At 38.4% G+C, this 16,666-nt stretch overlaps 1 protein-coding gene across 2 annotated transcripts in view; it reads right to left on the bottom strand.

Moving 5' to 3' along the window:
• Positions 1 to 2,765: 2,765 nt before the first annotated feature.
• Positions 2,766 to 16,666, bottom strand: part of TGFBRAP1 (transforming growth factor beta receptor associated protein 1) — a 36,915-nt gene continuing 23,014 nt past the window's right edge. For both annotated transcript variants that reach the window (XM_083855895.1, XM_083855894.1), the window contains exons 7-12: positions 15,178 to 15,235; positions 13,752 to 13,895; positions 12,645 to 12,791; positions 11,194 to 11,353; positions 9,141 to 9,574; positions 2,766 to 8,517 (exon numbers count right to left, since the gene is read on the bottom strand). In XM_083855895.1, the coding sequence (XP_083712021.1) occupies positions 8,329 to 8,517; positions 9,141 to 9,574; positions 11,194 to 11,353; positions 12,645 to 12,791; positions 13,752 to 13,895; positions 15,178 to 15,235 (1,132 nt within the window). In that variant the 3' untranslated portion in view covers positions 2,766 to 8,328. The remainder of the gene's footprint in view (positions 8,518 to 9,140; positions 9,575 to 11,193; positions 11,354 to 12,644; positions 12,792 to 13,751; positions 13,896 to 15,177; positions 15,236 to 16,666) is intronic.

Genomic DNA, 16,666 nt, shown 5'->3' with positions numbered 1-16,666 from the left:
GCTTTGAAAAAAGGCCCTGTCAGGTCTTCTTTTTGACTGCATTCAAATCTTGTAATGACATGGCTTCAATCAAGAAAATAGGAAAGCACAAGTGATTATTTGTATGAAACACTACACACTCTTGTGATTTGGTATCAGGCAGATGGGAAAACCAAAAGCGTTGGGTATTGAGGCATTGATAATTAACAGCAGCTTAACAAGAGACTCCTCCCTCCTCTGGGATTGAGATTTCTTTGGTTTGTAGTTTTTAGTTTTGACCATCTGTGCTGGTTTTGGATGGAATAGAGTTGATTTTCTTCGCAGTGGCTGGTATGGGGCTGTGTTTTGGATTTGTGCTGAACACAGAGTTGATAATATAGTGATGTTTTTGTTATTAATGAGCAGGATTTCCACAGGGCTGTGTGGGGCTTGGCTGCTGGTTGGGGTTAAACTATGACACCAGCACAGTTGTATGGCCATTCACATTACAGAATGAACAGCTGTGAGGAGAAGTACTCCTGACATGCTGACTGGAGTATCTGGAGGGGATGTACTGAGTGGCTGCTATCGAGAACAAGAGATTTCAGGGAGGTTTTGAAGTAGGAACACTAAAACTTCTGCTTGACAAATCAGCGTGTCACAAAAGGCCACAGAGATGCTTTGAAATGAGATATGACGAGTTAAAACCTAAAGATGGATCAAAAAAGGACAGAAATGAAAACCTTCTTTGGCTTTGCAAATACAAATCCCCAGTGAATGACATCTTTTAAAAAAGCAGATACAAATCCATACTGTACTCCTCCCTCCCGATCTTCCAACTGCTTGTGATTCAAGTAGAAAAACCCCTACTTCTGTCACACTCTGGGAGCTTTCTGGCAAGACACTGCAGAGTAACCTTGTATGTTAGAGGGACTAAAGGGATTGAAACATCTTTGCATGCTGTCTGTGACTTTCAAACAGATATAAAGAACTGCATTTTATTTGAATATGCGTCTACAGGTTAGAGAGGCACAAAGTGCATAATCTTAAAGCTGTCACCAGTAACTTGCTAATTTTTAGAAATTCCCTGTTTATTTAGTCTTTCTGTAATATTTGAAAAAAAAATCAAAACAAAAAACAAGCCACGAAAAACCAAACCAACCAAACCAACAAAAAAACAACACCTCCCCTCCCCCACCAAAACAAAACTATTTATTCAAGACAAATGTACATTTTAGCCTTTTGCCTTTCTTTAACAGAGGGTGTTTTGGATGTTTAAACAATACATGCCTCTGGCAAAGACAAGCCAAGAAGACACTTGGATCCTTGCCAATCTGGTTTCAGGTTTGTCAACAGTGCTTTAAAACAAGACAAGTAACCTGACACAGGATGACCCTGCATCAAGTTGGGCTTGGCAACACCATCTCTGAAGAACCCAACCAGTCTAGATTTGGATTTCTAGGATTTAACATGCATTGGGATGATCAGGCCCCACTCAATGCAAGTACCATGTTGACAAGGTGGTTATGGGACAATATCTTCAGGGGATTATTGGAAATTATAGGCATTGATAATGATGCTCATGACTGCTATTGGATTTTAGGCACTGTAATCAGCCTTGTAGCTACTAAAAACCTGCCCTGTGTTCAGCCACCCATTTACTTCTGGCAGCCCTGGCCTCTTTGACTCTACGCTGTCCTGCAGCTACAGTTGTTGCAGTGAACCGGACCTTTGGGACTCATTTCTGCCTAAACTCAGCTATACTCTATTGATTATTTGTCTTGGAAGGAGTTGCCATCTGGATGATTAGCATGGACCATTTTCTAACCACTGTCTAGAGGCAAAACTAGCTGAAATCCCACTGTGCTGGAGTCACAACTGGGTTTGGAGCTTAATGCTTTCTGCGTTACCTTTCCATGGATGGATGGATGGGGAAATGCAAACCAGGGCTCTCCAGGGTGTACTTCCTGCTGGCTGAGCTAATAAAGTCACGCTTGTTGCTTTAATTTTTTATTCCTTCCAGCATCATGCTGCACTCAACACTGGCATCCCAAACACCCTCTGTAAGAGCATCCTGAGCACCCACCAATGTTCCCACAGCCTTCACTTCAGCCAAAGGAGCAAACTTTACCTGATAGGACTGTAGAAACCTTGTCAAGTGACCACAGACCTGAAGTTCAAAACAAGAACCCTTCCCTGAAGCTCTGAGTGTGTTGGATTTTTGCTCCTCTGGATCCCCAGTTAAGCTGTGCACACAACCTGTCCTCAGCACCCAGATGCCTGCAGCATTATCAGTGCCTGCACTGCCTGGCAGAGTGAGGCTGGAGAGCAGCTGAATTAGGTCACACCTGCATGCCCTAAACACTCCTTTTCTGCACTTCTTTGCATTCTTCTCTCACTCCCCTTGGAGATCACACCAGTTTCCTTGGCTCACCACAGATTCTTTACCAGCCCTTACCACCCTCCCTTCCCTGGGGTTTCCTTATCCTCCAGTGCCACTGAGGTGGCTCTGGCCCCTCTTGCTGGAACTGGGGAGCAGCTGGTCCTTTGGCCCTGAAGCCAGGGCCATTAGTCCTAAGTGGTGAGGAGGAAAATGAGGAACACCAACACTTCTGCAGAGTATATAAGCACCAGCCTCACTTCCACATGTCAGGGATCTGACCCCTCTGTCAGTCACCCTGATGAATCCTCTGTTTATCAAGAGACTATCTTTTTCCTTCACCTTGACATTCACATTCCAGGGTTTATGTATCTATGTATCCATGACAAACATAATTAAAATATTTTATTTTATTAAAAATCAACATATTTATACATTTGTACATTCCACATACTGCTGTGTATGTTCACCAATATAACCACTAAGTCCAAAAGCCTTAACAGTACAAACTTCCATCTGAACAAATTACTGCAGGGGAGCTTCAATTTTGAGATCAATCATACATTACAAAAGGTTATTAACTTTTCTTCTTTTCCCTTAAAATGTAGCAGCACATTTAATTATCAGTGTTCACAAGGCATAAGCCCCAAAGCGTTGTACAGCAAGAGAAAAATTAATTAGCTAATATAGGCAATAGGAATAGAGCTCACAATGAAAATGTATTTGTTGCTGCCTGTTATGAACAGCAGGATGTTAATAAAACACTTAGAGCCATGCTGAATAGAGACTGCAGCAAACCAGGAGGAGTTATAAAATGAAAAATTACTTCTTGATAGAACTGTATAAAACCAAATATTTTTAATGTCATTCAGGACAGGAGTCCTGTGAAGAACAGATGTTGTTATAAAGACTCAGCAGTCAGGATAATGCTTGTGTGTTTAAGCATGTAATAAAGTTCTCAGAAAACACATACATACTCCACCCCTACCACCACCTTTCCACAGCTCACATTATTAGGGCTTCATGTGGCTGAGTAATAAAGTGACATTTTACTAAAGACAGGTCTCCTCAGGAGTCCCCCAGACCTCTCAAGATTTGTACCCATGCCAGTTAAGTGCTAGAAGAGTCACATTAATGAGGTTACAAAGGCTGGAAAGTTTCTGGAGACTGTGAGCAAGGGGAGCAAAGAGAGAATTTCTCATTGTAACCTGGACTTCTGTGCACACCACCTCAGTATGGGCTGCCTGAACAAGTCAGTTCATAGCTATCTGTAGTGTGCTCTGTGTAACAAACCCCAAATGCTTATTTTCCTCTGGCTTTGACAATATTACAAGAATAGTGATCTCAATGTGACAACTCATCCATTTAAACAAAAGATGTAGATGTTCTTGTTTAAAAACAAAAGAAATGAAGATGCAATTGAATTCTTTCTCATAAATATACAGCCATGAATCTTATTCTGAGCAACTTTTTTTATCAGGATTTTTCTGCTTATTGAATTAAAGATTGAAAAACTGCATATGATGACACACACATCATAGGTAATTTTTACATGAAGAAAAGTGGAGATACAAAAGTGTAGAAGAAAGTTTAACAAGTGCTTTTTGTATGCACGATCATGTGTAGCAACTGATGGCTAAAAAAATGTCAGAGTCGCAATAATTCAGTTACTGAAGGTTACTGAATTCAGTTACTGAATGTTAGACAAATGTGTCGTGATATCTGCAGAGGCATCAGTGTGAGAGACCAATCTCACTTCTGATGTCCTGAATTACAGACACAGTGTCACATAAAAAAAAATCTGCACTACTGTTTCAGTTTTCACACATAGCAAGTTGGAGGACACTCATTGAAAAAAGTGAGAGAGATGAATTTCAAATAATTTAGCAACAGCTAAATTAAGCATAAATATTCTGGCAGAATCTCCACTCTCCAAGGGCAGGTCTTAGACACCACATTCCCTAACTGGAGATAAAAAGATCACTCAAGCTTTAACTCCCAGGAAGCATTTAATTTCCAAACCAGAGGAGCAGTCAGAGAAATATTCCTCTTTTCTGCTTCTCCTTCTTCACGTATGCAGTCAGCAATTAATATCCAAATCTGGTTCCTTCCCTGTTCACTCCCTCCGTGCTGCTGCAGCCATAACTTACCACAGTAGCAATGCTGGCCCAGGATTTCAGGTACATAAAACAAGACTCATCAAACTAAAGTGCCAAAACAAAAGAAGGAATTAACTCAGGTTCCCCAGAATGAAGCTCTCTTACCCAAGGATGTTGAGTTGTCCCATCCTAAGAAAATTTCAGTGTAGACCTTTCATAAATTTCCTGGTGACAAAGCACAGAACACCACACACCACTCTGATGTGGGCTGACATCTCCTCTGGTTGAGAATTCTCCCAGCTGCTCATGTGCTGGACACACACAGGAAGAGCATCGTCCACCTGCCACCTCCCTGCTGGGCTCTCGCTCTGCCTCAGCCTCACATTGGCTTTCTTCGCTTTTTCCTTTAGTTACTGTGGGATTTCCATATTAATTCATTTAAATGAGTTCTAGTATAAAGCTTTACAAAGCAACAGGCAACAACATATGAATCTAATATCAATTTTTCCAGTCCACATTTTGGGGGACTGGGCTTAAAAGAACTAGATGCTCCCAAATTAAATATTAATCACATTTTTGATTGCAAAAATGCTAGCTTGCATTATTCTGATTTCTGTATTTGTTCTGTATGTACAATTACTTGTTTTGCTGCATTTCAGCCAAAGTACCCATCCGCAAAAAAATATTAATTATTAGCAAATAATTGTTTAATCTTTTAATAGACATACTTTTTTATGCAATAGCAACTGAGAACTTTCCTGAGGTCTGGAATGATATGATCTTTATTCCATTACAGCAGTAGTTCATCACTATTAAGTCACTAGAATTACTCTAAATCATGGAGAGGGGTCTTTGTTTTAGTACCTCCTTACTAAATAGATAAAAAGAGCATACTTAGGATACTGGCAACAAAAGAAAGTATTTAGTAAGAAATGCATGCTAGTGTACACAAAAGGTTTATAGGGTCTTTGTAAAAATCACTTCACCTCTTATCAGTATTTTGAGGACAGGGGACTACAAGTTTTTCTGTACCATTACTGACAGTTGTATACACAATGTTCAAAACTCATGACTACAAGACAGAGAATATGCTTATACCAGTGCCACAGCAGAATCACTCAGATTGCCAGAATTCAATCAGAAATGCCCACACTTGTCTTCTTTTGAAGTGCCTCTCACTAAATGTGGCTTACATGTCTTAGTATAAAGCGCTACAAAATTCCTTGCTTGGGCTTTCAAAAATAAGTAAAATTCAACACAACAGTTACAATTTCCTAATTTCAAAATCAGGAAGGAGAAAGATTCAAGGGTCTTTTGCATTAAAGCAAAATGCTCCACACCTTGAGCACAGTTCTGGGACCCACAATACAAGAAAAATGTTGAACTGTTGGAATGAGTTGAGAGTAAGGCCTCAGTGATGATCACAGAGCTGGAGCACCTCTCCTGTGAAGATAGGCTGAGAGAGCTGGAGCTGTTCAGCCTTGAGAGAAGGCTCTTGGAAGACCTTACAGCACCTTCCAGAACCTGAAGGGAGACAGCAAGGGAACTGAAGAGGGACTTTGTACAGATGGAAATTTCCAGGCTTTGCCCTGGAAAGATTTACCATAGAATTCCCTGCCTAGGCTGAAAGAGAACACTTCCTTCATGGTGTCTTGCAGATCTACTGCCAATCTACCCTGGATTGCTTTCTTCATTGACCACTTAACTCTGCCCTCCTGAATTGTTCATCCCTCATACTCCTCTGTAGGTTGCCTTGCCCTTTGTACCACCCCTGTGCCCTCAGATCATTGGCCACTGACCCCATACTTAAACCCCTGAGCAGCACACGGTCTGGGTCTTCTGTCCCCAATCCATTCGGCATGCTGAAATAAACCTTGCTGCAAAATGTCATTCAGGAGGCCATTCCTGTCTTTCCTCTGCTGAGGCGTGTGTGTGTGCATGGACTTGAAAGGGCTGCTCCTGTGGCCTGCTCTGAGCAGCTTCTGAAGGAGAGGTTTGGAGAAGGTAGCAGCATTTTACAATCCTGCCACTACACTACAGTAGTGATAGGGCAAAGGGGAATGGCCTTAAACTGAAGGAGGGCAAGTTAAGATCAGATATCAGGAAGAAATTCTTTACTGTGAAAGTGGTGAGGCACAGACACAGGTTGCTCAGGGAAGTTGTGGACAACCCATCATTGGAAGCGTTCAAGGCCAGGCTGGATGAGGCGTTGAAGACTCTGGTCTAGTGGAAGGTATCCCTACCTAAGGCAGGTGGGTTGCAATAGATGATCTTTAAGGTTCCTTTCACCTCAAACCATTGCATGTTTCTGTAAGAAGAGATGGATATCTTTTTCCCCTGGATGAGGTCTGGCTGCCCCTTCTTAGAGGCGGCATTGTACATAGAAGCCAGCCTTTCTGTACAAGGGGGCTGGACAACACTCTGAGGCACATGGTGTGATTTTGGGGTGTCCTGTGTGGGGCCAGGACCTGGACTCATGCATCCCTTCCAACTCAGCTTATTCTGTGATTCTAGAAAGGACCAAGCAGAAACTCCATTTTGCTGAAAGCCGCCACTGGTTTGAATTCTGAAACGGAGCAGCCATACTAACTCAAATGTATGCTGGTCAGTAAGCCTGGTATTTATTAGAGCTTTACAGAATTAAAAGAAATGCTTTCACTTTGCAATACTTAATTTTATTTAAAGTTGTCATTTTTTTAACCTCTCTTGGGAGAAGCTGCATCTTTTAAATCAACTGCTTTAAAATGGTTAAATAGCATTGTGAATACATATGAGGGCAGTTAAGTAAAGGGTTTGTGTTATTTGAAAAATTATGGTTTACAGAATATTTAGTAGAATATAAAAAACCCAGTATCCCTATAGTGCACTTTTGTAGATTTCTTACAATTTTATGCCTTCTCTCTGTGGTTTTGATTGCACAAGGTCATCCATAAGCACTAAAACCTATTTTTGTGGAGTTCGAACCTGCCCAAGTAATGTTATAGCAAACACTTAGCACATAATCTGTACACTTATGTATCAGCTACATCTTAATCCTCCAAAGAAATGCTAGAATGATAAGATCAATTTATTCAACTGTATGTACAGCATATTTGCATATTAATAAATAAATTAATATTAAAGTCAGGGCCTCTTCCCCCCATATAAAAGTGACTACAGTCTGACCAGACAATCTTCCTTTTTTTCTTCTCTTCCAAGCTCACCTGTGTGATTGAGGTTATTGGTTTCCACTTAGTATGTTACAGTAACTGCAGGAGCAGAAACCTAACAGAGCAGTGCTTACATTTAAATTCCATATAGCAGGTGGATGGGAGGGAGGTACTAAAAAGTGCATCAAAAGCCAACATTTTGTAGAGCAAAAAAACTGAAGTTGATAATGTGATCCTGGAGAAGATAATCCAGCCCAAAAGAAGACATGCTGCAGCAAGCACTATAATCAATGCACATCTCTGTCTTCATAATAAGCTGCATAATACAAATCTTGTCCCATCGCTCTTTAGGAATTCCAACTCCAACAGATGCCATCTTCCCCTCCACAAATTTATCAACACCACAGTCAGTGCAAAGTGACAATTCTTGAAATAACTGTTTGCCTTCACTCTGTAACATTCATCCTCACTGTGAAGAAAAGGCTCCTTTTCTCTTAGGTGTTTATTCCTATTCACAGAAGAGCCCATATTTGCACCTCTCCATGTCTGGTAGTGAATTTTCTTTTCTATCTACATTCATTAGAAATCAAAAAGATAAGTAGCAGTATTTCATATTTACTGGAAGTCTTCCCATTAACCCAAAAACTAGCTGTCCATCTTGATTTACACTTAAAGTAGCTGCACTTTTTTCTTTTCAGCCCACATTCAATGGGGTATAAGTCATGGGAACTGTGGGAATATTTCAAGTCTGATTGCTGGAACTGGGAGAGTGATGAGTCACATTGGAATGGAGATGTTTGTTTGCAGCACAGTGCGTGTGGGCCACACTCCCATTCGGGTATCTTACAAACACAGGCTCGCAGAAAGGATTTTGGCACACCTGACACACCTTTTTGTCTGACAGAAGAATCGGGGCTCCTTTTTGTTTAACCTAAAGAGATGGGGAAAAAATTCCAAATGTGAATCTAACATGAAAGGAAGGGAAAGGATGGAGCATAATTGCAACTGTACCAAATAGATAAAACAAAAACAATTCTAAGAATCTGCTGTGAACTCTAAGCAACACTGCTCTAGCTAGCAACAGAAGAAAACTTCACAACTGAATTTACCATGAACAAAATCTACTAACAAGCTTCAATTAACACGAGGTGCTGGATAATTTTTTTAACAAATTTTGACAGGTAACACTGTAAAAAAAATTGAATTGGAAATTTTGATACGTCCTCCTAATGAAAGAAATGCTAACTCACACTTGTTAAATTTTCTGCAAGAAATTTGTTAATCTGCAAATCCCAGATTCACTTCATACTTAGCCCAGAAGCTCACAAAAGTTGTTCTGATTTCAAGGCCACCACTTTCCCTTTGGCTTTACAGAGAAAACTTAAAATTAATTTTGAATCTAGTAGTCATGGCAAAAAAAACCCCTAAAAAATGCTAAAAACAGGAAGACAGTTTTTGTACTAATTCTTCAAACTTCTTTTGATTACTGCATATTAAAGAACTCAATTGTAAAACTTCAAAGTGCTTTTATTTAAAAACATCCCAGTAACCTACCTTTTCATGCTTGTAGATTAGGTTTTCAGCTTGTGCTAACCCAAGTGCCACCTGAGTCATTCTTTTTGTGTGAATGCTTTGTCTCACTGCTCCAGCCAGGAATGGGGAGAGGAGCTGCACTGACCAGCTGTCAGGCACCACCTGCAAAACTAGACCTGCATCAAATTCTCCAGCGTGGTTATTCAGGAGGTCCACAGCAGCCACGACGAGCGCACAATCTGAAGCTCCTGGAGTTAAATACACTGACAGCAGCATGTGGAAAAGCCTCCGCCTGTACTGCACGTCTCTATTCTCAGAGTTCCACATACAGTATTCTTCAGCAGCATGGAAGTCCTTCAATTCATGGACAAGGATATGCAAAGCCTTCTCATGTTCTTCTAGTTTCCCATATAAAATTGCACTTTCCATATGAAGGTCTGTGCCCTGGATTTTGTCTGTTAAATGAGAAACAAGCCAATATTTGCTCAGTGAGGAAGACAACTGCTCCCTCTCCCAGCCAGTGCAACTATAGAGAAGGCAGATGCTTGTAAGTACAGAAATGCTCTGATGTATGGAAACACATCTCTAACAAAAGAGCACCACAAAATATGGGACAAAGAAATTACTAAATAATAGGTGATAAAACACTGTCACTGACACCTTTCAAATTCTAGCAGACACTGCTACCATGTGCAATAAACTCTAAGACGAAGCTGCAATATTTTTAACCTCAGCTTCTCCCAATATCATAGGAGGTCACAGAATAAACTCCATAAAAGACAATAAAAATCAAACAGTGCTTCCCTTTAAGAAAATGACACTACAAACCCTTAATTGATTTTAAAGTTTAATAGGCAGGTAGAATGCCAAGTTCATCAGGCATTTTAAAATAAAGTAGAAAATAATCTGTACTGTAATAATAATATACTGTAACAGTGATAGAGATTTGGCACAGGCCTATGTAAAAACACGTGGAAATACAATGTTTTTCTCACCAAAATATTTTGGTTATCAGGGAAGAACACACTATCTTCCATTGATCTCAATTTCATGTAACATAAGAATTGTCGTGTAAGAAATCCTTTGTTTTGGAGCACATGGATTTCAAGAGAACAATCCATTTTATAACTCTTGCCCTGAAAATTTTGTTTAAAAACTGACTAGAAGATTAAAAAGAACAGGAGTTTCAATGACTATGCTCTACTAGTACATTATCCATCATATATAACATTTTGCTGCCTGAAAAGGCAAGGAAACATTAAACTTTGGTAAATTATTTTAGTTGCTACTTAGCAAATTTTTTTTTCACATACACTGGAAATTTTTCCACTGAATTTAAAAAAATAATTTCACATCTTTCAGTTCAATAACAAGTCACTTCCCTTTCATCCACTATTCCGTCATTCTTCAGCCATAATCCTCCATACCAGAGAAGAGTCAAACACTTGGCTTGTTTAATTGCACTGTATGTTTGCATTCCAGTGGATGGAATATTAAAAATTAACCATTTTAAGCATTGACCAAGGAAAATATTTAGTTCAACTTTTGCTTGCCTTATAGCAACAGTAACATGTAGATTGCACTTTTCACTTTAAAAGATGGTCATATTTTTATTTAACATGAACCCCAGAGTGAGTTTCAGGGTTATGGATAACAAACAGGTCCCTGGCAATTAGATTCCTCAATAAGTTTCACTTCTATTCACTAGAGCAGGCTGCTTAAAAAATAAAGTTGTAGATCTTTCATTTGCAAAAGGTTGTCATGTCATGCAAAAGTTCCATGCTCATCATTAAAAAGAAGGTGACTATTAAGAAAATTGTATGCAGATATTTGTTCCAGTCAATTGGTACTTTGTCTCTGGTGCAGGGACAAACATATCATTGGAGCTATGGAGACCAAGGACAACAGCAACACATACGCTTTCTAAATTAACCTCTATCTGTTAGAAATACAGCCTATCAAACAAATACACACAAACTTCAGATCTTTTAGTTTTCTATCCTTGAAAGGACTATTATTTTGTGTCCAGCTGGAAATCTCATACAGCATTTGTAACAGACAACATGCAACCTACCTAAAATAAAGCGAATTCTATAAAGATCAGATTTCTGAAGCAGACTGCGCAGTTTCAGCAGCAATTCAGTTGTTTCTGTACAATTATCTGTTGTCACAGATTTTAGGTGAAGTATTGCCTCCAAGTACAAGACAGCTAGATGAGTATGGTACTTTTCTTTCTACAGATGAATAGAACAACGTTAGTTCAGTTTACAAAGACAATCTCTTGTCTCCAGCAATAACAATGGTTAATATTTACTTAATTACATATTAATGCTTTTTAATTTAATTTGAATTAATCACAAAGTTTTTTGTCTATACAGATAGATAACTTATTTCAGGGCAGCCTCACAAACCACTCTTATTCAGGTATGTTCTTTGATTTTTTCTATTTCTGCAATAAAATCTGACAAAGTCACCAGAGGTAAAAAAAGCACTCTGAAGACACAGTGCTTTTTTGCTATCCACTATCCAATATTCATCAAAACAAGCTGGTGATTTGACTGTTTTAAATATTCTCACTAAATCATTCACAATAATCTAGTAATTTTTAAAGACCAAATTGATTTATAACCCAGCCTTTAGTAGCAGGTAGATTTTATTGTCAAATATTTATTAAATATTCTACAAGGCATTGTGTTTAACTCAAAAAGTTTGTTTGGAAATATCCATGACATCAGAGACAAGTTCATCAGTCATGGTGGAACACACCTGCAACACCAACAAATGGAAACCACTGATCTGATGTGTATTTGAAGAACGTGAATTTGTGCACTGACCATCAGTTCTGCAGAGTTCTTTCACTGTTCATTTCCTTGCTTTATTTCTGGGCTAAAGAACTTGTCCTGTGCTTAAAATGTCTCATCAAATACATTATTTGTCTTCTTTTGTATTGAGTTAAAACCCCCAACAGTATCATACACTGTCACTTAGGACTTGTGAATGCATCTTTTGGGCATTCCACATGAAAAGTGGTTTGGAATTCTAGAGAGGAGTGCATGGTTTAATTTCATTGTTAATTCTTCAAATCTCTCCAGAAATACAGAATAAAACATTCTTACTTGTAAAACACTGAATTAGCAATTTTAATATATTGCTGCCACAGTGCAACAGGATCAGCAGTTGCTCAACCTGTTGTTGATAATTTTCTATGATTTTACCAGAAGAAGGTTTAAACCTTATCAGTGAAATAGAAAAGTATGCAATAACCAGATGTAAAAAAAAAATAAATCCCCTAGTCTGAGGGGACATAAGCAACTGTCTTGCTATCACAAGCATTGAAAAATTCAAAATAATGAAGGTATCCACTCCTCACCTTTTACTTTAAAAATACTCCTGCCCTACTCTGAATACATTTGAAAGACTTCATACTATGCCTATTTCTTTCAGGCATTGCCTATTTTTAGGCTTGTTGATCATAATCTGCATTCTGAATCCTATGCCTACTTTTAACATTCTCACAGAACTCACCTGTATTTTTCTTTCCAGTACTAGATGTTCTAGATATTTAACATGTGCTTTAGGATATTTGTTAAGGCAACTGATGATATCATCTGGATTAATGTTGTTTTTCTCCTGTTCTTCCAAAGGCCTTTTAGTGAAAATCTGTACACCAATCTAGAAGAGTTAATTGCATTTAGGAACCCAATGGCAACCATTTCATTAAATAAATAATGAAAATGAAAAAGGAATAGCACTATTGTTAGTACGTTATTTAGCAAGATAAACACAAACCCCTGCTCAACACCACAGGATTACAATACTCTGTGCTTATCATGATCTCACTCACTCCTATCTGCACTACCTCAATTTGTAGTCTATACATTGTCCAGCCTATAAACCTTGGCTTGGGCATAACTTCCCCAAAAAATATTACATGGATTTGCACAACAGAACAGGAGACTTCACCCTTTGCAACAGGAAAGTTCGAATTAAAGGCCAGAATGTTCTAAGCCTTTTCACACGTGATGATAGAGACAGAGCAAGAGACTTCTGTAATTATCAAACCAAAAGCTTCGAAATCTGCCACTGCCCAAAACAACTATGCTTAAATTAATATAAACCAAGCAGTGACAAGTTCCAACAGCACAGACTGTCTGATAGAGCATCAAACATCACACTTTTTTTTTTTTGGCAGATTATGTTAATTCTTCTAGCAATGAAATTTTGTCTTGAATGGAGGCTATTTATTCAATGTCCTGGTGTACACAGATACCCCCCCCAATCACTTCAAAATAAGAAGCAGCAGCAACAGCTAACCTGCCAGGTGATTTATATATTTTAAGATTTGAAAATTATCTTACTCAATATGAAGAAAAGAGAAGACATACTGTATTTTTCATGTCCTGAACTTCATTTTCAGAATAAAAAGAGGCAATTATTACTAGCATTTGCTAATAGAGGGACTTGGATGAATTGAGATACCTGTAAGTTTTCTTCTGCTGATCACTATTTAACTGGCATTAAATATTCTCCAAAAGGTCCAATCAGCTATCAAGAAAAATCAACATTAAGGAAAACCCAAACACCACTGCAGGGAAATACTGATGTTCTGTGAAAAGTGTATCAATCACAAACCTCTTCATTTTTTTCTAAAATCCATTCAGAGTACTTCCACACTAGGTCTTGGTCTGAGCAGAACGTAAGGAAGTCTACTATGTACTCATAGAGATCTGAACGTGTAGAATCTTGAATGTCTCCATCAACTATTTTCACCCATAACTGCAACAAAAACACACAGATTAAAGTGCTTAAAACATGTACCAGCTCTTCTGGCTCAAAATTTATGTGAGCTACTAAAATATTTAGTCCAAGACTTGTGAAACTAGAAAGAGTTCACAAGAACACCAATTGCAAGGAACATTGCTGGTCACTCACTTTTGCCATCACACCCTTCCCTTGCACCTGCCATATTCACCCAATTCAGACCCCAAATCATATGGGCTCTCCTTCTGAGAGTGACTAAAGGAGGTACTCTAATCACAAAGAAAGCTTTTATCAAAAGCCCTTTTCCCCAAGGCATGGTATTTCATGTGTTCTGTGTGTGCAAGATTAAAAGACAATTATACAAGCAATTTTGAAGAAAATCTGGTTTTCTACTTTTCTTTCATTTTGACTGAAGAACTACAAAAAAAAAGTACCATGCAATGTTATTTTTATATACATTATAATTAGAATTAAAATGTGCCTCACCTAGCAGAGTTTATTACTAAACTTTGTTTTTTGCAGCATCAAAACTCTTCCAAGATTTCTTGCACATGACAAATGTGTTTTTGTTGCCCTTACCTGTTTTCTTCTCAGGCCATTATTACTATTTATATAACTGACCTGAACGCATCTGATTGGGCTACTGTGAATAATGTGTTCAAAAAGCCACACTATAAGGCAAACTTAAGATACTGGTTATGGTCTGAGACACATCAAGAACATTCTAATTCCTCCAGATGAAGTTTTGCAGACAGGAAGAACAGAATTACTTACTCTGCAGTGTCCAGGCCACTGCTAGTATTAGTGACATCAGATGGAAGGTCCCCTAAGGATTACTAACCCATCTGAAATCCACAGATCTTGTAGAATGTGTTCACTCTTCATCACCAGGTAAGGAAAGAAATTCTCAGTTGCTATCAGTGTCTGCCATGAGATTACAATGCTGTTTTGCTCTGAGTACACAGATCAATCAGCACAGGGCACACTCATTGAATCCCATAAATATCTTTTAAAGTGATTGCCTGATTATTTTAGCTCTTTTGTCCATCTTTTAGGAATATAAACATATGTTCTGGTATGTAAAGTTTTGCTTTAAAAATATCATACAAGCATCTAAATAGCTGTAAACTTCAGTAAGCTTTTCAGATCTAGCATATTAATTTATTCAAGGAAGTCTCATAAGTTTCTCATATACAACTTTTTAAATTAAGATAAATTAAGACCTCAGATTTTTATCTCAGAGATAAAACAGTATTTTGGGATGATTTACAGCTTACACTAACAGCTTTATTCTAACCTGAAGTGCTGCAGCATCTTGACCATTGTAGTGATACAGGAGACCAAGCGCAAAATACCTGTAAAGAAAGAGAAAATAAAATTGCTAGAACTTTCCCACTAATTTCATTACCACAATGTCATTACCACAGAGTACAACACATAATGGCTTACAGGCTTACAATGACATGCACATGGCCATGTCTACACTTGAACAAGTCTCTGTAGGCTGTTTTTATGAATCAAAGAAAAGAAGAAAACTTCAAAGAAGAGAAGTTCTGCCCTAAAAATGTTTCTCTGTCACTCTTGTCCCCAAGACAGTCTGTAGTTACTAGATCCAACTTACACAAAGTATGTGCCCAATTAGAGATGTTTCCCATGCTGTTCTGTCAATTTCATGTACAGACACAACACACATCTCCAAGTAATTATTCCTCCAATAGTTCATCAGCTGTCATTAAATCATGTTTTAGTATGTGTTTATTTAAAACTCTGTTTTACTATCAGAACCTTTTTCCTTATTGTGGCATGGACTCAGGTCAGGCAAAGAAGACCTTTGTACAGTGCAACTACAAGGTGGTTTGTGTTTACTCTAAGAAAAACACAGCCAAGTTCTGTAATGGCTGTCCTCACTAAACAATGTTCTAACATTCATTCAATTCACACCTGCAAAAGTATGCCATGCAAACCACTCTTACGAAAAGGTTTTAACAAAACACCTGAAATAAATGAAATTACCCCAAATATAACCACAATTAAAGACTTCTTCTCACCACTATAGTTGCTACTACTGCAGCAGATTTTAAAGCTAAAGAAATGAAAACCAAAATAGACATACTGATGCCTTAAGTTTCAGCTTTCATGTTTTTCAGATTCTGTGCTGCCTAGGGATGTAGTTCTGAGCCTCATATTAAGTGCTAGTAAGCTCTCTTCACAGAGTAGGTAGACAAAACAAATCCTTTTCCTGCTGGAGACCAAGGACAACAAGTACAACTTTCAGGCCCAAAAGCACAAAGGTGGACTGAAGAGAGAAAACAAGAAGGATGAGACCTCACAACCTGAAGCTGTTTAATTGGACAATTAAACTCCAATATGCAAATGGACCAAAACTTACAAAAGTGTAAGACCTCATGACAGGTGGTCCATTTTGTGACCATTTTAAGTCCACCTTGGGTGTAGCCCTGGTCAGGCTCTTGTGCTTTAAGGTGTACCCTTAAAGGCCTTTTAATAAATATCTACTTTATTCTCTAGCTTTGTCCAGTCTCTGTTTCAGGTCAGCCTTCCCAAGGCATCAGTACTACCTAAGATGGGAGTTCACATTTACTATTTTAATGTTTCCTGCTTAATGAGAGTCAATTCTCTGCTTGCTGGTATTTCTGGTTTGAAGTCATTCGCAGTCTTAAGAAACCTTTTTTTTGGTCAATCAGTGGAACACAGAAAGCTTGCAATTCAGAAGTAAGAGCTCTTTCCCTAAATAAGCAACTACAATATTAAAGCCACTAGCTGGTTAA

Source organism: Zosterops lateralis (assembly GCF_965231275.1).
Source record: "Zosterops lateralis genome assembly, chromosome: 2".
In the NCBI taxonomy this organism is placed as follows: Eukaryota; Metazoa; Chordata; class Aves; order Passeriformes; family Zosteropidae; genus Zosterops; species Zosterops lateralis.
This window is presented reverse-complemented; position numbering and strand designations above follow the sequence as displayed.